General features: G+C 43.0%; 1 protein-coding gene across 3 annotated transcripts; it reads left to right on the top strand.

Annotated features, from left to right (window-relative positions):
* Positions 1-103: 103 nt before the first annotated feature.
* tmem170a (transmembrane protein 170A) lies at positions 104-26869 on the top strand. 3 transcript variants are annotated; one of them, XM_070897969.1, is made up of 3 exons: positions 104-343; positions 20388-20555; positions 22845-26869. In XM_070897969.1, the coding sequence occupies exons 1-3, from the start codon at positions 232-234 to the stop codon at positions 22973-22975; spliced, it is 411 nt and encodes a 136-aa protein (XP_070754070.1). In that variant the 5' UTR covers positions 104-231; the 3' UTR covers positions 22976-26869. The 3 variants fall into 3 exon arrangements, with proteins under 3 accessions (XP_070754070.1, XP_070754071.1, XP_070754072.1); XM_070897970.1 differs by lacking the exon at positions 104-343 and adding an exon at positions 549-598; XM_070897971.1 differs by lacking the exon at positions 104-343 and adding an exon at positions 9837-9856.
* Positions 26870-27824: the final 955 nt, after the last annotated feature.

Raw genomic sequence — 27824 nt, 5'->3', positions numbered from 1 at the left:
GTGAGGAACAGTGGTGCTTGGCTAAGCTCGGCGCTGATTCGTTGGCCGAAGTCTGCTGGGGAGGGAGGCGGAGCGGCGCGGTTCCTCAATGGCGGAATGGACCGTCAATCAGCTGGCGTCACCTCACGCTTTGCTGTCAGGTTAGGTTGGGCCGAGCCGGCGATGGCGGCTGTGCGGAAGTGCGGGCCTTGCGATCGGTTTGAATGCTAGGATCTGTTTGATGGCTGAGCCATGCAGAGCGGTGGCTTGTCGGTGCATCAGATCCTGAGCCTGGGCCTGATCCCCCGGGTCGGGAACGCGACCTGCCCTGGAAACGTCACCACATCCTTGTGCCAGTTCTCCGGTGAGTGAAGGGGGCTGTTGTGTGTGTGTGTGTGTGTGTGTGTGTGAGTGAGGGCTGGGGGCGCACTACCGCCGCTCCCCGTCCACTGGGCGGGGGACCAGCCGCCGTCTCCATGGAGAGGGTCGAACGGCCTGAGTGTAACGGGTTAAGGCCGGGACCAGGCGCCGTCCCAGGTCATTTGGCTGCTTTCCTGTTGGCTGGAGGGTTGCACGTCTCTGGCGTTTGTTTATTTCATGTCATTTGGACACATTCCGGGTCAGTGTTATGAGCGCCTGTTGCACATTATGCTGCCGCTGCCCTCACATAAACATAAGCTTCTATAAATACTTCATAGAGCGATACTTTTAAGCTGCACCGTTTGGAAGCTCGTGATAACTCCGTAGTATTGGAAAAAAGCAAAAATATGTTGCATCAGCATCAAAAAGTTAGAAGTTCAATTTGATGTATTTTGCACTTTGTTCTGCCTTCCCTATCCTCCTCCCTCCCGGTGCAGTTCTGAGGCACGAGTGTACAGAATCTGTGGTCCATTTAGATATTTCGGCATCTAGACTCCAAATTTCTCCACCGGAAATTGGGTTTAAAAAATGTTGAATGTGCTCATTTGAATAGGATTGCATGAATAAGAACACAGGATTAAAGAGTGTAAATAAGACTACCTGACCCACCCTTTTAGTACCCAAGAACCACGGTTCTGAATGTTCCTACTGTTTCTTTGTCTACTGCTCTGCCCTATAGATTTTTCCAAACATTTATTGATCTGATTAAATAAGTTGTTTATCTATTTCAGATTTACTCTTTGTTAATTTAAATTTATGTCCTCCACTACTGACGTGCTGAAATTATACCTCCTGGTTTTCCTCCAATAACTCGCATCTACTCTCACTGCCTTTTTTTAGCAGATTCAGAGCTTGAACGTTACCAATCTTTGCTCACATATCATCCCCTTTACAGCTTTCTTTGTGGCATGCTGGCCATAATTGAACCTAGGACTTCACAGCATAAATGAGTCCTGCATTCACATTAGAATATACCGCTGTAATCAACTGAGTAAGGGTGCTAGCTTAGAGTGAAGCTTGTGCAAATACACAGTTATGTAATAAGAATCTTCATTGGTGGTAAATTGAGTTATTACATTGAATGTACAGCACAGAAACAGGCCATTCAGCTCAACTGGTCCATGCCGGTGTTTATGCACTAGGCATGTCTCCTCCCATCCCTCTTCTCACCCTATCAGCATAACTATGCACTTGCTGTTTCCTGTTGTTGAGCACAAGGCAGTGATTTAATAATGGTCAATTTTGACTGCATTGAGTTTAAAGTACACACTGGAAAAAATGATTGAAAATTAATCTTTAGGGTAACTATATATATATATATATATATTTACACAAGTAAGTTGTTTGAAATGTGGGATATATTCACAGAGCATAAGCACACACAGCTCCTAACATGGAGGCAGCTCTCTCGGAAGTCTCCGGAAAGTGCCTAGTTCTGTTTAATGATTACCCCTGCACTTGCAGTACACAATATGTCCACATCCACAGTGTGGAGCTACAAACATTACAAGCTTACAGACATTACACTTCTCCCTCCTTAATGAAGAAGCCATCATAACAAACATCATACATAACTAATGTTTCTACATAACACAGGATATAAACTTTTTTTTTCCATATTTACAAATTTAACTTCACCACTTGTTTTCTGTTTCGAAGAGGATACCTTCGCTCTTGCAACAGAACCTTCCAAACATGGTGTCGAATCTAAACTCATTCGAGGCTCATCCTGAGCAATGTTTTCCTTCATGGAATTGCCTTGATTTTCATTTGAACTCACTCTAACTTCAGGCTCTTTGTTTTCCTGACTCGGACTCAGACTTTCATTCTGATTCTCTCCTGGATTTGTTTCCAGTACATTGGATTTAGGATTTGCTATTGGTACATCAAAACTATCCGATGAGTCAGAAATAATTGAATCATTCCCACCTTCAACTCCTTCCATGTCTGAGGTAAAATATGATCAATATGAACAAACCTAACCTGTCCATTATCAAACATCTTTACCAAATATGTGCGAGGACCACATATCTTCACCACTCCGCCTGGTAACCATTTTAACTATTTATGATGATGGTTCTTCAATCTCTCCTTCTGGTTTAATTTCACACTTCTCTCTTTTATTCTACCTTTATCATGATTCTCTTTATCTTGTTTGTGTCTCTTCTACGGACTGTGCCAAATATGGCTTTAACATCGAGAATCTGGTTCGTGGCTGTCGTTTGAGAAACAACTCTGCTGGTGTTCTACCAGTAGTTGTATGAGGAGTATTTCGATATGTAATCAAAAAATTAGCCAATTTGTGATCCAATGACAACTGTCGTTTCCTTGGATTAGGATCTAACATTTGTTTTATGAGGGCACGTTTTATAATTTGTACAGTGCGCTTTGCTGCACCATTCAAAGCAGGATGGTATAGTGGAACCTTGGTATATTTCACACCATTTTTGCTCGTGAATTGTGCAAATTCTTCTGAACGAAATTGTGGTCCATTATCCGCAACAATTTCTTCAGGGAGGCCAAATGCAGAAAATAATTTTCGTAAAATGTCCAATGTTTTACTTGTTGTTATTTTCCACATTGAAAACACCTCAACCCACTTCGAATGGCTATCAATTACAATGCACAATTGTTGCCTTCTAACTCCGCAAAATCAATATGTAACCTTTGCCACACCCTGGGAGGCCATTTCCATAGCTAAAATGGTACTGGTGCTGGTTGCTTGCTTACCGATTGACATGATGTACACTGATTCACGATGTACTCTATATCTTTATCAAGACCTGACCACCATAAATAACTGCGTGCAAAACTCTTGGTCAAGCACATTCCCAGGTGCTGGTCATGGAGGTCTGCTAATAATTTGGACCTGAATTTATTTGGTATAACCACTCTTGCACCCCACATGATACAATCTTTATCGATTGATAATTCATTCCTACAAATGAAGAATGGATGTGTATCTTTGTCTGTTACCTGGTTTGGCCATCCATTTGCAATATACTCATATACCTTTGACATCACTGGGTCACGTTTGGTTGCTCTACCAATCTCTTCAGCTGTGACTGGCAGTTCATCAATTAATGCAAAAGTAGAACACTTCTTCCCTATCGGGTGTAACTTGTGATGGGGAAGGTAATCTAGACATTGCATCAGCATTACTGTGATCAGCTGATCGCCTGTATTCAAAAACTTATGTATATGCTGACAAAATCAAAGCCCATCTCTGCATTTGGGCTGCAGCTAAGGTTGGAGCTTGGGGACTTTGGATGGAGGATTGCTGTTAGGGGCTTATGGTCCATAACGATGGTAAACTTACGACCATACAAGTATTTGTGAAACTTCTTGACTCCAAAAATTAATGCCAAAGCTTCCCTTTCAATTTGCGCATAATTACTCTCTCTGGCACTGAGAGTGCGTGAAGCAAAAGCAGTTGGTCTCTCCTCCCCACTACTTAATACATGAGAGATTACTGCCCCAACTCCATACGGAGAGGCATCACATGCTAGCTTAATCTCCTTAGATATGTCATAGTGAACTAACATGGTGCTCTCTACCAATTTGCTTGTACACTCCTTGAATGCTGTATCGCATTCTTTTGACGACTTCCAATGGGCCTGTTTTTTCAAAAGTTCATTCAGTGGATGTAATACAGTAGCCAAATTTGGTAGGAACTTCCTATAATAGTTCAAAAGACCCAAGAATGAACAAAGTTCAGAGACATTCCTGGGAGTGGGTGCATTTCTAATTGCATCCAATTTTTCCATGGTTGGATGTAAAGCATCTTTGTCTACTCTGTACCCTAAGTACTCCACTGAGATTTTAAATAACTCACACTTACGAGCAGACACTCGTACTCTGTGCTTCTCTAGCCGTTTGAGGACTTCATTCAAAATGTTATTATGAATTTGCTTATTTGGTGCTGAAATTAGTATGTCCTCCAAATAACATACTACCCCTTCAATACCTTGCAAAATCTGGTTCATCACCTCTTGGAATATGGCAGGGGTGGAAGACACTCCAAACGGTAGCTTATTAAATTGATATAGGCCTAGATGAGTATTTACAGTCAAACATGACTTGGACTCCTCATCTAGTTCAGGCTGTAAGTAGGCATTCGTAAGATCCAGTTTTGAGAAGATCTGACCACCTCTCAGTGTTGTGAACAAATCTTCTATATTCGACAATGTATTGGGGACATTACCCTCTTGAACATGATTTACAATCAACTTTATAATCACCACACAATCTTACCTTACCATCGGACTTAGGTACAACAACAATGGGTGTAGCCCAATTACATCGATCTATCTTACAAATAATGTTCCCAGTCTCTAGTCTTTTGAGTTCTTGCTCAACTTTCTCGAGTGCATATGGTACGGAACGTGGCTTGTAGTAAACCGATCTAGTGTCCTTCTGTACCCTGACATTCGCCTTGAAGCCTTGGATCGGACTGCGAGTTTCGCAGAACACCTTCGGATACTGCTTGATAACCTCATCCGTTGATGATGATAAATCTCGCTTCCACACACAAAATCTTACTCCAATCCAGCTTCAGTGAGCTCAACCAATTTCTTCCTAGTAAGGCAGACTTGTCTCCTTTCACTACTATTAGAGACAAGTTCTGAAATTGATCTTTATATTTCACCGGTACGGTGATACGACCTACCACATGAATTTTCTCTCCCGAGTAGCCTCGCAGCTCTATCTTGGATTTCTCCAGTTGGAAATCACGCAATTTGTCACGGTACAGTGACTCCAGTACTACACTCACGGTTGCAGCCGTGTCGATTTCCATTGGTATCTTGAATCCCGCAACATCTATGTGGATTTTAATGCTTCCCGAATCGCTGTCCGTTAACCTCGTGCTCCTGATGACGTGTAACTCTTAACATCTCCTCGTCCTGTTGTTGTTCTTCCATGCTATGTAGTCTCTTGGGATTTCTACACAAAGCTTTGAACGCTGGACTCATAGCTTCAAAACCTGGTTTCCCCTTCAGTCGGCATGCCTTCGCCAGATGCCCAGTCTTTCTGCAGAAGAAACACTCTGTCTTCACGTATGGACAACTTTGAGCAATGTCTTGTCCCAGGCACCAATAGCACGACTTCGACACTCTGGTAGAATTTCCAGTTTCTGAGACTTTCAGCCATGTCCGTCTTTTACTTTGAACCTGCAGGTGATTTACCTCGGTTGACTGACAACCGTAATCATTACTTAATTCTCGGGAATATTGTTCGGCCATGCTCATCGACCTCGCTGTCTGACAAGCAATCTCAAAAGTCAAGTCATCCGTCATCAATAACTTCCTTCTGATCGCATCATTTTTCACCCCACAAACAAAACGATCCCGTAATGCTCAGTTTTGAAAGTTTCCAAAATTACAGTGCATCGATAGCGCTTTTAATGCTTTGATGTAATCACCGATACTTTTATCAGCCTTTTCATTCCGAATTCCGAACGATACCTTTCAGCAATTTCTAACAGTTTGGGGTTACAGTGCTGCTCCAGCTTCGTTAAAATCTCTAAGCGTTGTGTCCTTTGGCTCGTCAGGCACAAGCAGATTTACAAGGGTTTCGTATAATGTCGGACCTGCCTCCGATAAGAAGATCACTCTCTTGCGTTCCAACACAGCCCGGTTCTGAACTGCATTGTCTGGAACTTCGATTATGTTATTTGCAGTGAAATACATTTCTAGCCGATCCACATACGCTTTAAAACGTTCCCGGTCGTGTCTATATTCACCCAAATGTCCTAATAAACCTGCCATTTTAATTTCTAGCTGTTCACACTGTGTGCTGTATTTTACCTCGGATTTTTGTAGCTTTTTTCTAAAGACAGAAACTTCCAAAGTCTCTGTCGGCTGGCTGAATCCTTCACCAACAAAACTTTAGCTTTAAATCATCCGAAAAATCCCATCTCAGTCGCCAACTGTGATATCTTCACAGAGCACAGCACACACAGCTCCTAACATGGAGGCAGTTCTCTGAAGTCTCCGGAAAGTGCCTAGTTCTGTTTAATGATTAACTATGCACTTGCAGTACACACTACGTCCACATCCACAGTGTGGAGCTACAAACATTACAAACTTACAGACATTACAAAATGCATTAAAAATGCCGATTCCCTTCATTGCATAAATGTGACTCAAAATAGATACTCCTTCTGACATCACAGCAGTAGGCAGTTTATTTTGTCTGATGTACAGAGAGCATTTTTGATGGGTCACGGTAAAATATTGCTTCGGTTTCACCATTGTTCATGATGGGCATTGAAGTCCCGTACAAGTGAGATGGGCGATCCTCAACTGAATTATCCGTTTGTTTTTCCACAGCAGTGCTTCATGCATCTTGTATCACAACTGAAGTGCTTTTTATTAAAATGCTTGCTATTTAGCTTCAGAATAATGTGCTTGTTTGTGAAATTGAACCACTTTTTTAAAAAGGAGGGAGAGAGATAACGGGGAATTATAGACCGGTCAGCCTGACATCAGTAGTGGGTAAAATAATGGAATCAATTATTAAGGATGTCATAGCAGCACATTTGGAAAATGGTGACATGATAGGTCCAAGTCAGCATGGATTTGTGAAAGGGAAATCATGCTTGACAAATCTTCTGGAATTTTTTGAGGATGTTTCCAGTAGAGTGGACAAGGGAGAACCAGTTGATGTGGTATATTTGGACTTTCAGAAGGCTTTCGACAAGGTCCCACACAAGAGATTAATGTGCAAAGTTAAAGCACATGGGATTGGGGGTAGTGTGCTGACATGGATTGAGAACTGGTTGTCAGACAGGAAGCAAAGAGTAGGAGTAAATGGGTACTTTTCAGAATGGCAGGCGGTGACTAGTGGGGTACCGCAAGGTTCTGTGCTGGGGCCCCAGCTGTTTACACTGTACATTAATGATTTAGACGAGGGGATTAAATGTAGTATCTCCAAATTTGCAGATGACACTAAGTTGGGTGGCAGTGTGAGCTGCGAGGAGGATGCTATGAGGCTGCAGAGTGACTTGGATAGGTTAGGTGAGTGGGCAAATGCATGGCAGATGAAGTATAATGTGGATAAATGTGAGGTTATCCACTTTGGTGGTAAAAACAGAGAGACAGACTATTTGAATGGTGACAGATTAGGAAAAGGGAAGGTGCAACGAGACCTGGGTGTCATGGTACATCAGTCATTGAAGGTTGGCATGCAGGTACAGCAGGCGGTTAAGAAAGCAAATGGCATGTTGGCCTTCATAGCGAGGGGATTTGAGTACAGGGGCAGGGAGATGTTGTTACAGTTGTACAGAGCCTTGGTGAGGCCACACCTGGAGTATTGTGTACAGTTTTGGTCTCCTAACTTGAGGAAGGATATTCTTGCTATTGAGGCAGTGCAGCGAAGATTCACCAGACTGATTCCTGGGATGGTGGGACTGACCTATCAAGAAAGACTGGATCAACTGGAGTTTAGAAGAATGAGAGGGGACCTCATAGAAACGTTTAAAATTCTGACGGGTTTAGACAGGTTAGATGCAGGAAGAATGTTCCCAATGTTGGGGAAGTCCAGAACCAGGGGTCACAGTCTAAGGATAAGGGGTAAGCCATTTAGGACCGAGATGAGGAGAAACTTCTTCACCCAGAGAGTGGTGAACCTGTGGAATCCTCTACCACAGAAAGTAGTTGAGGCCAATTCACTAAATATATTCAAAAGGGAGTTAGATGAAGTCCTTACTACTCGGGGGATCAAGGGGTATGGCGAGAAAGCAGGAAGGGGGTACTGAAGTTTCATGTTCAGCCATGAACTCATTGAATGGCGGTGCAGGCTAGAAGGGCTGAATGGCCGCCTCCTGCACTTATTTTCTATGTTTCTATATTACTGAGGAAGTTTTCTCGTGTATGATCTATGCTGTTACTTTACCAGTGCTGTGGTTTTTAAAATAATTGTTAAATTTTTTTTTGTCTGTCGTGTCATGAGATTTTTGAAAATGTGACTGGCAGATTTATATGATTTTATATTTCAAAGCTAAGTATCATCTTGTTTTGCTCTTGTTTCGGGAGTACGGCTGGAATGGGTCCTATTTTTGTAGGACGTTGATAGGATAGAGGGTTTAAATCAAGTGCCTTCACTAAGCGTTCAGGGAGGGGTGGCTCACCCAATAGCAACAACATCAACAACTTGTATTTATATAGCGCCTTTAATGTAGTAAAACATCCCCAAAAAATTGACAGTCACAAGGAAAAATTAGGGCAGGTGACCAAAAGTTTGGTCTAAGAGGTAGGTTTTAAGGAGCGTCTTAAAGGAGGAAAGAAAGACAGAGAGGTTTATGTAGGGAATTCCAGAGCTTAGGGCCTAGGCAACAGAAGGCACGGCCTCCAATGATTGAGCGATTATAATCAGGGATGCTCAAGAGGGTAGAATTAGAGGAGCGCTGGTAAGAGAGAATGGAAGGAAAGAGAGGCAGTGTAGGTCATTCGAGCACATGGGTGATGGGTGAGCGGGAGTTAGGTGCGAGTTAGGACACGGGCAGCCTTCTAGTTTACATTGGGTAGAATGTGCGAGACCAACCAGGAGTGCATTGGAATAGTAAAGCCTAGAGGTAACAAAGGCATGAATGAGGGCTTCAACAGCAGATGAGCTGAGGCAAGGGCGGAGACGGGCGATGTTACGGAGATGGAAATAGGCAGTCTTCGATATGCTGTGGGTATGTGGTCGAAAGCCCATTTCAGGGTCAAATGCGACACCAAGGTTGCGAACAGTCTGGTTCAGCCTCAGACAGAAGTTGGGGAGAGGGAGTTGGGGAGTCAGCAGCTAGGGGACGGAGTTTGTGGCAGGGACCGAAAGCAATGGCTTCAGTCTTCCCAATATTCAATTGGAGAAAATTTCTGCTCATCCAGAACTGGATATCGGAAGAAGCAGTCTGACAATTTAGATTCCGAGGAGGGGGTCGAGAGAAGTGGTGGAGAGGTAGACCTTGGTGTCATCAGCGTAAATGTGGAAACTGATGCTATGTTTTCAGATGATGTCGCCAAGGGACAACATGTAGATGAGAAATAGGAGGGGGCCAAGGATAGATCCTTAGGGGACACCAGAGGTAACGATGTGGGGCGGGAAGAGAACCCGTTGTAGGTGATTATCTAGCTACAATTAGATAGATAAGAATGGAACCAGGCGAGTGCAATCCCACCCAGCTGGACGACTGGTGCGGCGTTGGAGGAGGATAGTGTGGTCAACCGTGTCAAAGGCTGCAGACAAGTCAAAAAGGACCAGGAGGGATAGTTTGCCTTTGTTACAGTCACAAAGCTAAAAACTAAATTAAAATGATATGGTCGGGAAATCAAATCAAATACTCCACAGAAGACATCCCGTGGTCCGGTGGATGCTGCATGTGCAAACCAGAGCTTGAAACATTCCAGCAATTGGAGGAATCTGGCCCGGCGATCCTGGACACGTGGATTACTTCTTGGAATATTCAAACCAGGTTAGTTTCTGTGAACTGATAGTGAGGGAGTTCAGGTGGTCAAATGGTTTAATCATACAATCGTAGCAATTTATGGCACAGAAGGAGGCCATTCGGTCCATCATGTCTGTGCCGGCCAAAAAAGAGCTATCCAGCCTAATCCCACTTTCCAGCTTTTGGCCTGCAGCCTTGAAGGTTACGGCACTTCAAGTGCATATCCAAGTACTTTTTCAATGTAATGTGGGTTTCTGCCTCGACCACCCTTTCAGGCAGTGAATTCCAGACCTCCACCACCCTCTGGGTGTAAACATTCCTCCTCAACTCTCTTCTAATCTTTCCACCAATTACTTTAAATCTATGCCCCGGTTATTTACCTCTCTACTCTGCAAAATAGGTCCTTCCTATCCACTCTATCTAGGCCCTTCATAATTTTAGCACCTCAATTAGGTCTCTCCTCAGCTTCCTCTTCTAAAGAAAACAACCCCAGCCTATCCAATCTTTTTCCTTATAGCTATAATTCTCCAGTCCAGGCAAAATCTTAGACTGGGTGTTGTGTAATGAGAGAGGATTAATTAGCAATCTCATTGTGCGAGGCCCCTTGGGGAAGAGTGACCATAATATGGTGGAATTCTGCATTAGGATGGAGAATGAAACAGTTAATTCAAAGACCATGGTCCAGAACTTAAAGAAGGGTAACTTTGAAGGTATGAGGCGTGAATTGGCTAAGATAGATTGGCGAATGATACTTAAGGGGTTGACTGTGGATGGGCAATGGCAGACATTTAGAGACCGCATGGATGAATTACAACAATTGTACATTCCTGTCTGGCGTAAAAATAAAAAAGGGAAGGTGGCTCAACCGTGGTTATCTAGGGAAATCAGGGATAGTATTAAAGCCAAGGAAGTGGCATACAAATTGGCCAGAAATAGCAGCGAACCTGGGGACTGGGAGAAATTTAGAACTCAGCAGAGGAGGACAAAGGGTTTGATTAGGGCAGGGAAAATGGAGTACGAGAAGAAGCTTGCAGGGAACATTAAGGCGGATTGCAAAAGTTTCTATAGGTATGTAAAGAGAAAAAGGTTAGTAAAGACAAACGTAGGACCCCTGCAGTCAGAATCAGGGGAAGTCATAACGGGAAACAAAGAAATGGCAGACCAATTGAACAAGTACTTTGGTTCAGTATTCACTAAGGAGGACACAAACGACCTTCCGGATATAAAAGGGGTCAGAGGGTCTAGTAAGGAGGAGGAACTGAGGGAAATTTTTATTAGTCGGGAAATTGTGTTGGGGAAATTGATGGGATTGAAGGCCGATAAATCCCCAGGGCCTGATGGACTGCATCCCAGAGTACTTAAGGAGGTGGCCTTGGAAATAGCGGATGCATTGACAGTCATTTTCCAACATTCCATTGACTATGGATCAGTTCCTATCGAGTGGAGGGTAGCCAATGTAACCCCACTTTTTTAAAAAAGGAGGGAGAGAGAAAGCAGGGAATTATAGACCGGTCAGCCTGACCTCAGTAGTGGGTAAAATGATGGAATCAATTATTAAGGATGTCATAGCAGCACATTTGGAAAATGGTGACATGATAGGTCCAAGTCAGCATGGATTTGTGAAAGGGAAATCATGCTTGACAAATCTTCTGGAATTTTTTGAGGATGTTTCCAGTAAAGTGGACAAAGGAAAACCAGTTGATGTGGTATATTTGGACTTTCAGAAGGCTTTCGACAAGGTCCCACACAAGAGATTAATGTGCAAAGTTAGAGCACATGGGATTGGGGGTAGTGTGCTGACGTGGATTGAGAATTGGTTGTCAGACAGGAAGCAAAGAGTAGGAGTAAATGGGTACTTTTCAGAATGGCAGGCAGTGACTAGTGGGGTACCGCAGGGTTCTGTGCTGGGGCCCCAGCTGTTTACATTGTACATTAATGATTTAGACGAGGGGATTAAATGTAGTATCTCCAAATTTGCAGATGGCACTAAGTTGGGTGGCAGTGTGAGCTGCGAGGAGGATGCTATGAGGTTGCAGAGTGACTTGGATAGGTTAGGTGAGTGGGCAAATGCATGGCAGATGAAGTATAATGTGGATAAATGTGAGGTTATCCACTTTGGTGGTAAAAACAGAGAGACAGACTATTATCTGAATGGTGACAGATTAGGAAAAGGGGAGGTGCAACGAGACCTGGGTGTCATGGTACATCAGTCACTGAAGGTTGGCATGCAAGTTCAGCAGGCGGTTAAGAAAGCAAATGGCATGTTGGCCTTCATAGCGAGGGGATTTGAGTACAGGGGCAGGGAGGTGTTGCTACAGTTGTACAGGGCCTTGGTGAGGCCACACTTGGAGTATTGTGTACAGTTTTGGTCTCCTAACTTGAGGAAGGACATTCTTGCTATTGAGGGAGTGCAGCGAAGATTCACCAGACTGATTCCTGGGATGGTGGGACTGACCTATCAAGAAAGACTGGATCAACTGGGCTTGTATTCACTGGAGTTCAGAAGAGTGAGAGGGGACCTCATAGAAACGTTTAAAATTCTGACGGGTTTGGACAGGTTGGATGCAGGAAGAATGTTCCCAATGTTGGGGAAGTCCAGAACCAGGGGTCACAGTCTAAGGATAAGGGGTAAGCCATTTAGGACCGAGATGAGGAGAAACTTCTTCATCCAGAGAGTGGTGAACCTGTGGAATTCTCTACCACAGAAAGTAGTTGAGGCCAATTCACTAAATATATTCAAAAGGGAGTTAGATGAAGTCCTTACTACTCGGGGGATCAAGGGGTATGGCGAGAAAGCAGGAAGGGGGTACTGAAGTTTCATGTTCAGCCATGAACTCATTGAATGGCGGTGCAGGCTAGAAGGGCTGAATGGCCTGCTCCTGCACCTATTTTCTATGTTTCTAAATCTCCGCTGTACCTTCTCCAGTGCAATCACATCTTTCCTGTAATTTGGTGACCAGAACTGTCGCAGTATACTCTCCAGCTGTGACCTAACTAGTGTTTTATACAGTTCAAGCATAACCTCCCTACTCTTTTATTCTGTGCCTCGGCTATTAAAGGAAAGTATCTCGTATGCCTTCTTAACCACCTTATCTGCCTGTCCTGCTACCTTCACAGATCTGTGGACATGCACTCCAAGGTCCCTCTACACTTCTCAATAACCTACCATTTATTGCGTATTGCCTTGCCTTGGTCGTCCTCCCCAAATGCATGACCTCGCACTTCTCCGGATTGAATTCCATTTGCCACTTTTTTGCCCTCCTGACCAGTCCATCGATACCTTTTTGCAGTCTACAGCTTTCTTCCTCACTATCAACCACATGGCCAATTTTATGTATCATTTGCAAACATCTTAATCATGCCCCCTACATTGAAGTCTAAATCATTGATATATACCACAAAAAGCAAGGGTCCTAATACTGAGCCATGAGGAACCCCACTGGAAACAAAATCACCCGTCAACCATTATCTTTTGCTTCCTGCCATTGAGCCAATTTTGGATCCAACTTGGCACTTTCCATTGGATTCCATGGGCTTTTACTTTTCAGACCAGTCTGCCATGTGGGACCTCTTTAAAAGCCTTGTTAAAATCCATTAACCATTAACCCTTCTTGTTACGTCCTCAAAAAATTCAAACAAGTTACAGTTTAGTTACCGTTTGTGATGCAGAGATAGATTAAGTTTATTTGTTTGCTTAAGGCGGCAGCTCGACCTTTTACATATAAAAACTAATCTAATGGTCTCAAATGGTCATGTATATCCATGCAAAAATTAACGTTTAAGCCAGCTGTTTTACAGTTGTTACTGTGCTTCTGATACTTTGTTGCATTTACCTGTCTCATTCAGCCTCGAAGTGTGTTAAAGCTATAACTCGCATTTTGAAAATACCAGGGCTTTTTAAAGAAAATAACTGAGAGTTAGTCTGTTTGTAAAACAGATTTTCAAGAAATTGTTTGGGTGCGAACTGAAGAGCAGGGTGCAGCACTCACAGTAAAGACAACTCTGGAAAAACTCTCCAGCTCAACACACTTGTTGCAAGTACGCAGGAAGTTAAGTATCTCCAACAGATTCTAGCCTGTGTAGGCCGCCATTTTTTGGCCCCAAGTTTCCACATGATTTGCGCCTGATTTTTAGGAGCAACTGGTGTAGAACGGAGTATCTTAGAAATCGGAATTCTCGTAATTTAGTTTGTTCCAGTTCTAGTCAGTTAGAACAGTTTCACTTTGGAACAGAATTTGTTTTTCAAAAGGGGGCGTGTCCGGCCACTTACACCTGATTTCAAAGTTTCGTCAGTGAAAACTTACTCCAAACTAACTTAGAATGGAGTAAGTGAAGATTTTTGTACGCTCGAAAAAACCTTGTCTACACTTTAGAAAATCAGGTGTAGGTTACAAATCAGGCGTAGGGAATAGTGGGGGGGGGGGGTTTAAAGGGAAGTTTACAAACATTAAACACTTCAGTTTTACAAATAAAGAGCCATCATCAATAATAAATGATAAATACATCAATAAATCAACCAATAAATCAATCAAAAAAATTAATAAGAAATAATTTTTTTTTTAAATCAATAAATAAAACATTTTCTACTTACCGACTGCAGCACCGGGAGCCCTCCAACAACATGCTGGGATGTCCCCCCCCCCCCCCCCCCCAGTGTGTCTCTGTCAGTGTCTCTATCTCTCTGTCTGTCTGTGTGTGTCTCTCATTCTCTGTCAGTGTCTGTGTTTCTGACAGCGAGGGGAGGGGGGGGGAGAGGGAGGGATGGGAGAGAAGGGGGAGATGGGGGAGAAAGGAGATGGGGGGGCGGAGAAGGAGATATGGGGGGGCAGAGAAGGAGAGATATGCTGGGGGGGGGGGGGAAAGGAGAAGGGGGAGGGAGGCTGAACAGGCCGGGCCCGAGACTTCGGGCAGGGCCCGTCCCCAGCACCATATTTACAGGTAGGTGGCGTTGGGTCGGGGGGGCTGGTGGGAGGGAGGTCGGTTCGGGGAGAGGGAGGTCGGTTCGGGGAGAGGGAGGTCGGTTCGGGGAGAGGGAGGTCGGTTCGGGGAGAGGGAGGTCGGTTCGGGGAGAGGGAGGTCGGTTCGGGGAGAGGGAGGTCGGTTCGGGGAGAGGGAGGTCGGTTCGGGGAGAGGGAGGTCAGGTCGGGGAGAGGGAGGTCAGGTCGGATCCAGTCCGGGGGCGGGAGAAAGGGTCCAGTCGGGGGGAGCGGGGGTCGGGTCAGGTCCGGACAGGAGGCGGGAAGCAGGAGTCGAGTCAGGTCGGGAGGAAGCAGGAGCTGGCCGTGGGAGGAGCTTTATTCACGCAGCCCCAGTGAGGCCATTCGGCCAGGGCTAGGGGCTGCGTGCTTCGGGCCCCTCCCCCACAGTTTCGGGCGCCTGGAGCTACTGCACTTGCGCGCCCACTGTAGCGCGCATGTGCAGAGGTCCCGGCACTGTTTTCAGCGCAGGGACCTGGCTCCGCCCCCTACAACTCCTGCTGCGTTGCGCCGAGGGCCAGAGGACCTGCAGGGAGGTGGAGAATACGGAGGGTTTTTTTAGGCGCACTTTGTGGCGCGAAAAACGGGCGTCCAGGTCGGGACTGCGCCGTTCTAGGCGCGGCTCGAAACTTGGTCCCATAATTTCACAGAGTGGTAATTTTATCAAAAGGTCACTCAAAAAATTCCCTAACTCCTCAACCTTCTATCGTACATTAGTAAGTTCTGGAAAATGAATGAGTGCGGGTCACCGCTCCTAACTACTTTGTTGTCGGTAACGTGTTGAGTGCTCAGAGGTTGTCATTTGGCTACTATTAGCTGGAAAATATCTGAATTTAATTATTGTAACCTTGTAATGGGTCCTTATTTTGTGTGTATGTGTGTGTGTAAAACTATTCAAAACTGGCCAAAGATTGTTGGGTTAGATTAAGCGCATGTTACTGCAAATGTGCACTAACTAAACACAAAAACAGCTTTGTTTTGTGTATGAGCATGTTGTGTTTTGTTTAAATGCTATGGCATTAACATCAATCAGTTTTCAAGTTCATTCAGTAAGAGAAACCGAGAAGCCTTGTCAGATCAGACTACAGTATTCTGTCACTTCACTTTGCCTCTGATCATTGGCACATTCCCTGTCCCATCTACCTGCCTGACCACTCATTTTCCATCAGGCAGATCCTCGCTCACAGTCTCTTGAGCTTTTGTCATCTTTCTGACTGAGTAAGTAAGTTCAAAAGCAGAGCAGCTGATCTTTGATGCATATACACACATTGTTAAAATTTTCCAGTAGGTTAGTACTAAATGTTGGCTCAGTTCATTGACTCATTTCAGGTTTGTTTCAAAAGACCTCAACGTCGAACACAATGCACTTGAATCAATGCTTTTGCTCGACTGCCGTTGACGTAGATAAACTTGCAGCTAAGTTCTCCTGGCTAGAGGAGGATGTATGGCTGGGAAGATGGCAAGGGGGTGGTGTTGTAAACTGGTCTATAGTAAGTGCTAGTGTTTGGGGAGGGGAAATGCAACAGTGTTAAACTTGGAGGTCGGATGGCAGCAGGCTACAGTGAGTCGTTTTTCCTGGGCGGGGAGGGAACAATATCTGTGTTTGCAGGGGACAGTAGTGGGCAGTTACGGACAGGTGTCTGTTTACAGTGGACAGTTAGGGGGACGTATCTGGAAGAGGAGGAGTAGGTGTGAGCAGTTAGGGGGAGGTGTCTGGAGGAGGAGGAGTGGGCAGTTAGGGGGAGGTGTTTGTGTCTGGAAGATTAGTGGTTAGTTAGGGGGCGGTGTCGGGAGGAGGAGTAGTTGGCAGTCAGTGGGAGGTCCCTTTCTGGGGAGGGAGGTTCTGCTTGCTCATTCATTCCATGCAGAAACAGCTCCATATTGTCACAATACAGAGGGCTGTCATGCTTTTGGGTGAAGTTAATTGGTTTAACTTTATTCTCTTGCACAAATTACAGCAGCAAGGCCTCTGATGAAATATACAAAGATGGAATAGCACATTCTGCACTGCACCAGTGTCTGATCTGATTTCTTGTGTTAAGTCCGGCAGGATGGTTATTGAATTAATTAGTGTAGAAATTTCTCTCCCAGATGTATAAGGAATGAAAATTTAATTGAAATTTATTGGATGAAATTGGATTCTAGTGGTTTGAATAGCTGGTTGCTATAAATCCTATTTTGTTCCTAATGAAATTGAGTGAAAAGAATGACTAAGAAAGCAATAAAGAAAGGGAAGATAGATTACAAAGATAAACTTGAGCAAAACATAAAAACGGATAGTAAAAGCTTTTACAGATATATAAAACGGAAAAGAGTGACTAAAGTAAATGTTGGTCCCTTAGAAGATGAGAAGGGGGATTTAATAATGGGAAATGTGGAAATGGCTGAGACCTTAAACAATTATTTTGCTTCGGTCTTCACATTGGAAGACACAAAAACCATGCCAAAAATTGCTGGTCACAGGAATGTGGGAAGGGAGGACCTTGAGACAATCACTATCACTAGGGGGGTAGTGCTGGACAGGCTAATGGGACTCAAGGTAGACAAGTCCCCTGGTCCTGATGAAATGCATCCCAGGGTATTAAAAGAGATGGCGGAAGTTATAGCAGATGCATTCGTTATAATCTACCAAAATTCTCTGGACTCTGGGGAGGTACCAGTGGATTGGAAAGCAGCTAATGTAATACCTCTGTTTTTAAAAAAAGGGGGCAGACAAAAGGCAGGTAACTATAGGCCGGTTAGTTTAACATCTGTAGTGGGGAAAATGCTTGAAACTATCATTAAGGAAGAAATAGCGGGACATCTAGATAGGAATAGTGCAATCAAGCAGATGCAACATGGATTCATGAAGGGGAAATCATGTTTAATTAATTTACTGGAATTCTTTGAGGGTATAACGAGCATGGTGGATAGAGGTGTACCGATGGATGTGGTGTATTTAGATTTCCAAAAGGCATTCGATAAGGTGCCACACAAAAGGTTACTGCAGAAGGTAAAGGTACGTGGAGTCAGAGGAAATGTATTCGCATGGATAGAGAACTGGCTGGCTAACAAAAAGCAGAGAGTCGGGATAAATGGGTCCTTTTCGGGTTGGAAATCGGTGGTTAGTGGTGTGCCACAGGGATCGGTGCTGGGACCACAACTGTTTACAATATACATAGATGACCTGGAAGAGGGGACAGAGTGTAGTGTAACAAAATTTGCAGATGACACAAAGATTAGTGGGAAAGTGGGTTGTGTAGAGGACACGGAGAGACTGCAAAGAGATTTAGATAGGTTAAGCGAATGGGCTAAGGTTTGGCAGATGGAATACAATGTCGGAAAGTGTGAGGTCATCCACCTTGGGGGGGGGGGCGGGGGTGGGAAACAGTAAAAGGGAATATTATTTGAATGGGGAGAAATTACAACATGCTGCGGTGCAGAGGGACCTGGGGATCCTTCATGCATGAATCCCAAAAAGTTAGTTTGCAGGTGCAGCAGGTAATCAGGAAGGCGAATGGAATGTTGGCCTTCATTGCGAGAGGGATGGAGTACAAAAGCAGGGAGGTCCTTCTGCAACTGTATAGGGTATTGGTGAGGCCGCACCTGGAGTACTGCATGCAGTTTTGGTCACCTTACTTAAGGAAGAATATACTAGCTTTGGAGGGGGTACAGAGACGATTCACGAGGCTGATTCCGGGGGTTACCTTATGATGATAGATTGAATAGACTGGGTCTTTACTCGTTGGAGTTCAGAAGGATGAGGGGTGATCTTATAGAAACATTTAAAATAATGAAAGGGATAGACAAGATAGAGGTGGGGAGGTTGTTTCCACTGGTCGGGGAGACTAGAACTAGGGGGCACAGCCTCAAAATACAGGAGAGCCAATTTAAAACCGAGTTGAGAAGGAATTTCTTCTCCCAGAGGGTTGTGAATCTGTGGAATTCTCTGTCCAAGGAAGCAGTTGAGGCTAGCTCATTGAATGTATTCAAGTCACAGATAGATAGATTTTTAACCAATAAGGGAATTAAGGGTTACGGGGAGCAGGCGGGTAAGTGGAGCTGAGTCCACGGCCAGATCAGCCATGATCTTATTGAATGGCGGAGCAGGCTCGAGGGGCTAGATGGCCTACTCTTGTTCCTAATTCTTATGTTGTTATGAAATAAAATGGCCCAGAATTTGCTAGTTAATTAGTGTGTACATAACCCAACAATTTATGGTGAGGAAGAGAGATGGCCCATGAGTTGCGAATCGCCACAAATTGCCGGATGATTTGCACCTCTCCGTTGTCGGCCTCGCGAAAATGGCAACTCGTTGTCAACCTCCCCGTGAGTTTCACAAAATTACTGCATTTGAGCTGTTAAAACAAATTAAACTCGCTGCAGAAAGCTAGGGCTGGTATTTCACATGCAGAGGACCCTTTTAATTTTGAGATTTATATTCCTGCGATGCCACTCAACCTCTCCAGCCTAGAAAGGGAACAATTGAAACTGCAGGGTCTCATTCCTGCAGGCACTAAATTGTTCCTCGAGGTTTATAAATGTAAATTTTTTTCTTAATTTTCCTGTGTCTTTTTTTCTCTCTCTCAATCCAATGTTTCTTTCCCTTTCCTTATTTCTCTTTCTGGATCTAATTTGATTCTAATTCACCTTATTTCCTTCTCCATCGTTCCACTGTTTCTTTCTCTATCCTTAAACTTCATTGGTTAAGGAGATAGACTGTTGGTCTCATCATTTACCGAGGTCCCAGATGCCTGGTTGACCTCGCCATAACATTATCGCACTTCCAGCAATTTGCTGTGCAAAATCTTTTCAAACTGAAGAATGAGGAGCGAAATCTAACAAACTGGGCAAGTCAACACGCTGCAAGATGCCACGCTAAAGCAAAATCTGGGCCATTAAGATCTACTTCAGTAAATACTAGTGGAAGTTACACTATACACCAACACTGTAAACATTTTTAAATCTCTGATATCCAGTAAAGTGTGTAGGCAATGCATTGGATGGTAGGTGGTGTCAGTTATGAATTAACCCCAATTCTCTTTACAAACCATTCAATGATGTAGTCTTCACCTGCATCCAGAGATAAATATGTTTGACTTCAGCCTGCGCTTTGGAGAGGATATGTTGCTGAATGCAATACAGCAATCCCCTGAAGGAAGCTGTACATTGTGAAGTCAATGACTGGAGCTGGGTTATGGTAGTCCAAAGGTTCCCATTGTCTCGGTCACACTTGAGGAATAGTGACTTGTGCAAGGACCACCACTACCTGTGCACCGCAGAACAAATCACTGTTTAAGAAGAGAATGGTAAAGGCCAACATTGGGACAGTAAAAGAACAAGTACATGAAGTAATTTATTGAAGAGCCAAATAAAGCAAATGTAGAGGTAGGAGAAGGAGAATTCCTTCTGACTGAGCATTTAATACCTCCATTTATCATGGGACAAGGCCTACTTTGCTCTTAGTCTTCACATTATCTTCCCTGAGAAAGCTGTACATCATTAAATCGGATTCATTTAAGGATCCCCTTCAGCACCAGGTTGGCTGCAGCAACAGTAAGGTTTTTGATTTTGGTCTAACCCTTGATTTTTGTGCATTACAGAGATGTGGTATGCAGTGTTCCTTTGGGCTTTGCTGTCTGCAGTTTTTATCTACGTTCCTGCCGGATTACTGGCGTTTGTAATGCTGCGGCACCACAAATATGGGCGTTTCATGTCTCTGGGTATCCTGGCAGGGATCCTGGGACCAATCACTGCAGCAGTGTTGACCAGTAAGTGTTCATTCAATAGCTTTAATTCATTATTTTCCAAATTAATTAAGAATGTTTTCCTAATAGTTTTTCATCCAATCCTGAAGTATCTGAGTTCCAAAGACTTTAATGTTTCCATGTTGTAACTATAGTGTAGTAGCTGAGGTACAGTTCTGTTAAATCAAAGGTAACCATTTATTCCATTGTCTTTTTCATTTTTGATATACAATAGGTGATCCTTCAATACAATACCAGCTGCTGTAATATTTAGCCAATTTACCAAAAAAGCTTTTGTATAATCAGTGTGTATTCCTGGGCAAATTCTCTGTATTCTTTTGTTGAAATAAGTTAATTTGTTATTTCTGTCCTTGAAGTTTGCGCATTTCTCCTATTTGCTTCTAATTGTGAATCCCTTCTCTGAACCAGAGGTGACCAACAGCTAATTCTTGGTCATTCTGAACCAGTTGTAAGGATGGAAAGTAAACTTGGGGTAAGCCGAGACCATTTGGAAGGCGAACCCTTGGGCAGCAGAAATCCTGATCCTTCCCCTTGCTGATGCAAATGTTTCAGAATTATGGAAATCTTCCAAGATTTCTGCATTTTCCAAGATGTCTGCATGCATGACAGAGGCCTGTCAGAAGGCAGTTTAAAGGTCTAGCAGCATTACAGTTTGAAATAGAAGGCCTCGTGGAGCATATTAAATTATCTGCACCCGTTCCCCACCACATTTGGCAGGACTGCAGTCTTCTGTCCTGAGCTGCTACAATGTGTGACAAAATCTAACTGTTACAATGTGAATGGAATATTACTGAAATTGCATTTGTTTGAGAGAAGGTGTCAATTACAATATTTCAGTAATTTCTCCCTTCCCCTGGGACAAGGTTACTGTTATTTTTAGTCTTCCTGGATTTTATTTATTCCTTTAAAGAATAAGATGCAATACTGCACTCCACAATTAGAGATCCGTCCCTGTGCTGTACACACTTGAGATGCAGTACAAAACAACAACAACTTGTATTTATATAGTACCTTTAACTTAGTAAAATGTCCCAAGGCGCTTCACAGGAGCATTATCAAATAAAATTTGACACCGAGACACTAGGTAGGTTTTACAGAGCGCCTTGAAGGAGGAATGGGAGGTAGAGATGCGGAGAGATTTAGGGAGGGAATAGGACACAGGCAGCAGAGTTTTTGATGACCTGAAGTTTACGAAGGTAGAAAATGGGACGCCAGCCAGGAGTGCATTGAAAGAGTCAAATCTAGAGTCTAAATCTGGAGTATTGTGTACAGTTTTGGTCTCCTAACCTGAGGAAGGACATTCTTGCTATTGAGGGAGTGCAGCGAAGGTTCACCAGACTGATTCCCGGGATGGCGGGACTGACCTATCAAGAAAGACTGGATCAACTGGGCTTGTATTCACTGGAGTTCAGAAGAATGAGAGGGGACCTCATAGAAACATATAAAATTCTGACGGGGTTAGACAGGTTAGATGCAGGAAGAATGTTCCCAATGTTGGGGAAGTCCAGAACCAGGGGTCACAGTCTAAGGATAAGGGGTAAGCCATTTAGGACCGAGATGCGGAGGAACTTCTTCACCCAGAGAGTGGTGAACCTGTGGAATTCTCTACCACAGAAAGTTGTTGAGGCCAATTCACTAAATATATTCAAAAAGGAGTTAGATGAGGTCCTTACTGCTAGGGGGATCAAGGGGTATGGCGAGAAAGCAGGAATGGGGTACTGAAGTTGAATGTTCAGCCATGAACTCATTGAATGGCGGTGCAGGCTAGAAGGGCCGAATGGCCTACTCCTGCACCTATTTTCTATGTTTCTATGTTTCTATAACACACATTGTGCAACCTGGTAGATTTCCTAAGTTGTTTATATCGAGTGGCACAGAATCCTAATACACCTTCAGAGCAGATCTGTTTTCTAGGTTTTGCTTGTTTAACCTACTCTTGCACTTCCAGAGAGACACTTAATGATTTCATTAGAGAAATCTGATGACTCTGCCAGCACCACTGATAACATTTTCTGCTGTCACCTGTCCTAATGTCTCCTCCTTTGGCTCGGTTTCAGTTGTTGTCTGATTCCGCTCATGTGAAGTACCTTGACGCGTTTACTACGTTAAAGGTGCTGTATAAATGCAAGTTGTCGTCACATATTTAGGGGTTTTGCTGGGGTTGATGCATTGTTTGGCCTCGTGTTGTGAAAGCTCCTTGATTGTGTTGCAGTTTCTTAGATGTATCTCTGTACTCTATATAAATATTACATAGACCATACCTAAGTGACAAGCCATTAAACTCTTTTGCAGGTGCAGCTATTGCAAGTGTCTACAGAGCTGCGACAAAGCAAATGGTGCCTCTTGAAGCTCTGGTTCTGGGTGTTGGACAGGTATTTTTCATTGTTGCGATTGCCTTTCTACGAATTTTAGCGACTTTGTAGCAGGAGGTGATCTGCTCATCCAAGAGGACCCGGGCACTGAAGCCTCAGTATCCCAACTTTCTCCAGCTTGTGGCTGCATAAGGAATGCACCGTACCTGTGGAATCCAAACCAGGGTCCACGCCAATCATTGCTGCTCAACTAACAGGAATTGGCAACAGCTGAAATGTTGTAGATTTCCGTGGATTGCCAAGCTTGAAGAACAAAGGACGCACGCACTCGTTTTTGTTGAATATCTCAAGTGCTGAGATTTGTTTTTTTTTAAAAGATTCAAAGCCAAAAGAGGTAATATTTGCATTAAAAGGTACACAAGTAGGCTGTCATTTTTTTTGCACATGTTTCAAACTGAAGATGAAAACTTGTACTGGTGTTTTTTTAATGTAAAGATTATTATAAAGTATGCATGTTTATTGTAGGATTAGAAAGTCAGATCACTTCAAGTTTTCTTTCTAAGGAATACAGAAATTCTATTTTGGTTCAGCCTACCACTTTTCAATATTTCAGCAATTGGGGTAATTATGAAAAGGCAAACAAAACCCTTCCAACTAAAGGTTACCAAAGGCTAGGCCACTTAAGTATATACCCCAAAGAACTGAAGTATTGCAGCTTAAACAAGGTGAACAATCCTACTGTACCTAACAATATATGGACTCTATTTTCTGAGAGTTCCCCTTTTTATAATTTGTTACTTACAGGCAATTTCACAACTTCCTTTTTTTTTTGGAAATAAAAACTGAATAGTTATGTTTGACAGTAATTTTATGAAATGCCATCATTTGTACCTAGCAAAGAATTCATGATTTTAACCCTCCCTAATCGTGCAATCAACTCAATTAAACACGTCCTGTGACACTGATGGTAAATACATCTTCTTCATTCATCCCCTTTTTCATTGTATTAAAGGGCAGCCCTAAATTCCTGTGGTCCTATACTCAACTTTTGAAAAGATGACAAATGAACAAGTGTGGTTTTCTTAATGTAGAATTCCTACTGCAAGTATTTTTGCTGAGCTAATGAATGAGACTGTCATCCACACTCCCAAGCTAATTACCCAAGTACTCATGCTTGCTTACACAAGTAGAAAGTAGGGCATGACTTTGGAAGTGAGATGCAATATTAATGAAGACTGTGGACTTCGTTTTTCATTTTGACTTGTAACTTGGAAAGAAGTCATGTCTTTTTAATGGACCGCCATCGTCTTGTATTTAACTGGAGCAGTCACCGTGCATTTATACATATAATTTAGGTGTGCCAACCATTTAAATTTTTTCTAGTATTTAAATCAACCTACATTTGAATATTTGTATACAGGTACTTTTGTAGAAAATTTCACTTTTTGTGTTTTCATGTTCAGCCTGTCCAAGAGGGAGCACTCTTAGATTTGTCCATTAGTCCTGTGCACAAACAATTTGTTAATGGGTCTAGTTTAGAATGACAGTGAGAAAAGTACTCTTCTAACCTGCATTGTGCTTGCATACTTGTGATTCTATTACCTTTGACAAAAAGAACCGAGCACTTGCGGTATTTATCCACGTGACATGCTGTTACCTCTGCTTTTTCAAGTTGAACAAGTTTTCATACTTCCATAATTTGCCAATAAGCATCTCCAAGTCGTAATATTCTCATAGTTTTGAATGTAGTTTCTATTTATACCACACACAAAATAACTGCCATAAAATAATGGCCCGGAATTTGCGGTCAGTGGCAAAGCAAAGGCGTTCGTCGCTAGCCTCGAAGTAAGCTTTGCACAAAGATCTTGCGATCTGTGTCGAGAATTTCACGTTTTCTGGCGCATAGTTGCAATCAACGCACTATAGTGGGAATCCTATAGTGTGAGCTGCTGTGACGTTAACAAGCTGTCTAAGCAGCTAATCAAAATGCAGAATTCTCACAGCCAGCAAATCAGGAAGTGGGTAAGCTCCTAAAATTCTAACTTTTAAAAAAATGTTAGAGAGAGCAAAACAAAGACATGGGGTTCCCACATGGGCAAAAGACAAACCTGCAATAAAGATGAACAAATTAAAACAATTTTTTTTAAGTTTCTTAAATTTAATTTTTATTAACATGGATAAATTTCACACTGCACAAAACTAAAATTAGTTTTGAAGGCCCATAGCCTTTGTTTAGCAGTCAATGCGCTGTCAAAACCCCAGTTACACCTAATCCCTTTGGGTCTAACTTTTAGTTTGGAATGTAAAAGCATAATTACTGCGGAAGAGCCGAAGTTTTTGTCAAATTTCCCTGATTTTAAGAGATTTCACTGATTGCCGGCTCTGGGGACAGTGACTGCGCATGTGCAAAATCCTGAAGTTATGGTCAGTTTCAAAGGCGGAATGATGGCAAGCGCTGCCAGATCCCCGTCAAATTCCAGGCCATTATATTTAACTGTTGTAAAAATAGTAACTATGCTGAATGGACCACAATAATTTACACTAACTGCATTGGGGCCCAACACTAATGCACTGAACCAGGAAATGGTAGGGCAAGGGTTCATATCAGCACTTTCATCACACCCATCCTAATCGCAACTATTCTGGGGGGGTAAAATACTTCTTTGCTGAAAGGGAAAATTGCAGTTGGCTAACGCAGGTTGTTTCTACATGCAGGTTATATGGCGGCAGTAGGAGTCTGTAGGTACTAGGTTGCTTACTTTCTCTTCAACTGGGATACAGTGAGCGAGGGTTGTGGGGGGTGGTGGTGGAGGAGGACGTGTCAGAAAAGGCCAAATTCTCAATATCTGGTTTCTACCCAGACATCTGGTTCTATTCTTCCCGCTGCCACTATTATTTACTCTGTATCTGGTTCCTTTTTTCCCCCTTCTTTATCCTTTGTTTCTTCCATTATCTCATTCCCATTTTTATCCTGGTCCCCATCTCTTTCCTCCAACTCCTCTTCTCTTGTCCTTTGCCCTCCCTGTCCTGCAGACATGATTATATGCTGGTCTTGTTCATTAAAACTGAACACTTATGGTGGGTGATTGCATCATATGATGCCACACTAAATTTATTCCACAAAATAGTTTGTGTCCAAGAAAACCTTGAGGGGGAGAAAAGTCATTAAAAAATTGTCTCTTGTATCTACAAACTATCCAGTGAGAAGACTGCTGGTTTGTGATTTTCATAGAAAAATAGATAGAACGCTGGACTCTGATCCTCAAAACACCAGTAAAAATCCCATGTAATAAAAACAGGATTTGATTTATTCAATCACCATAAAGTGTTGGCCCTGCCGCTGATGAGCAGTGGAATATTGAGTAAGTTCACTTATCAGAAAGATTTCCCTTTCCAGTCATAAGCTGAGATTTTCCTCGTGTTATACTTGACAATTCCACTTTGCCTCATTGTATCCTTTTTAACCAGAGGAGTATTTCCATGTTCTTTTGTGCTTCATTACAAATTTGCTTATGAAGTAATGCATAGTTGGGCGGTGATGCTACCAGTGCACCAGGTAGAATATACAGTCATTTATTTGGTATTTGTAAATATAGTCTGTGTTGAAAATAAGTTTGCACCTTAATTTTGGTGTTGGTCAAAAGTTTAAACCACATTAGCAAACATTTAGCAATTAATCATTGTCACTTGCATTCATTGTAAACCCAGTTCATTTGAGTTAATTATACAAATGTACAAATGATAACTTTTATATAAGACTCGATGTATGTAGTGGAAGCCTCTAACCAGTAACTTCTCCTTCTAAATGAGCTGTCATAGTACAATCAAATAAGGTTGTTGACTAAATTTGATTGCTTCTTAAACATGTCTAACAATGTGAATTTAAGTGTTTATTATGGGTTTTTACTGCTGTGTAATGATCAAATGTTTGTTTTGAAATTTATATTGTCAACATGGGGAAATCAAAATTTTATTTTTCTACTTACATGGCTAATTTTGGTGACATTTGCTGGTAAATATATTTATACAAAAATAAATTTTGTTAAATTGGCAATTGTTGTTTTTAATTGCTTAGCTCTTGGCAGAAACATTGCATGCTTTATGATGCAAGTCATCTTTCTCACTTGTGTACTTCTATATTGCACTCTTTTGGGGACAAAAATCTATTCGATTGTTTTACCTCAGAATAGCTTCCTCCAGTTACTACAGAGCAAAATACTGGTAAGGTATTGGCTATTATTTTTGTTTTGAAAGATTATGTTCAGACATTAGGGGGGCGGCTAAGTACTTGCCGTCGGCAGCAACCGGCTTCGAGGGCTGTCGGAAAATTTAGTTGGGCGGTGGGGGCGGCGGCAAGATGTACAGTTGCGTGCTGTGCCGTCACCCACGTGGAGATGTCATTGAGCGTACACTGCCCCATTGCTGCCGCCGCTGGGAAACTGGGTAAGTACCGGCATGCGTCCCTACAGCCTGGGAAAGGTGGTGGGGCATTGGGGATCCTGGTGTGGTAGCGTCCAGGGATCAAGGTAAGTGTTTATGTTTATTTTTTTAGCATTTAGGTATTAATGGGGTCAGTGAGGAAGTGTGGGTAAGAGAAAGTGTCGGAACCTTTTTTTTTTCATTTTTTTTAACTCATGCCTGCAGTCTACAGTGGGGAAATTCAGTCAGCCTCCTGAGATGCCGCTCTGTTGGTGCCCGAGGATGAGTGTACAATGCCACTTTTAGCGTTGCTCTCATCTTTGGGTGGAAAAACTGAATTTTGCAGTTTGAGGCGGCACCTACCGCTTGGCATTAAAATCAGCATCCAGCCGGTGACACCGCCTCAAAAACGGCAGGACCGAATTTCGACCCCTAGATGTTTCCATGAGTGGATGGCTAACTGAATAAGAAATCTGCTGTATAAAATATTGGGACTATTTGATTTATAAAAGGTGCAGATGACATGACATGTAGAACTCCA

Source organism: Pristiophorus japonicus, chromosome 13, assembly GCF_044704955.1.
Source record: "Pristiophorus japonicus isolate sPriJap1 chromosome 13, sPriJap1.hap1, whole genome shotgun sequence".
In the NCBI taxonomy this organism is placed as follows: Eukaryota; Metazoa; Chordata; class Chondrichthyes; family Pristiophoridae; genus Pristiophorus; species Pristiophorus japonicus.
The sequence above is the reverse complement of the archived record's forward strand: the minus strand, read 5'-3'. Positions and strand labels throughout refer to the sequence as shown.

Bases quoted from the DNA above. Each gene is read 5' to 3' on its own strand.
- tmem170a (XM_070897969.1), top strand. From the start codon at position 232: ATGCAGAGCGGTGGCTTGTCGGTGCATCAGATCCTGAGCCTGGGCCTG. The intron at 344-20,387 runs GTGAGTGAAGGG...TGTGCATTACAG, and splicing joins ATCCTTGTGCCAGTTCTCCG to AGATGTGGTATGCAGTGTTC. The intron at 20,556-22,844 runs GTAAGTGTTCAT...ACTCTTTTGCAG, and splicing joins CACTGCAGCAGTGTTGACCA to GTGCAGCTATTGCAAGTGTC.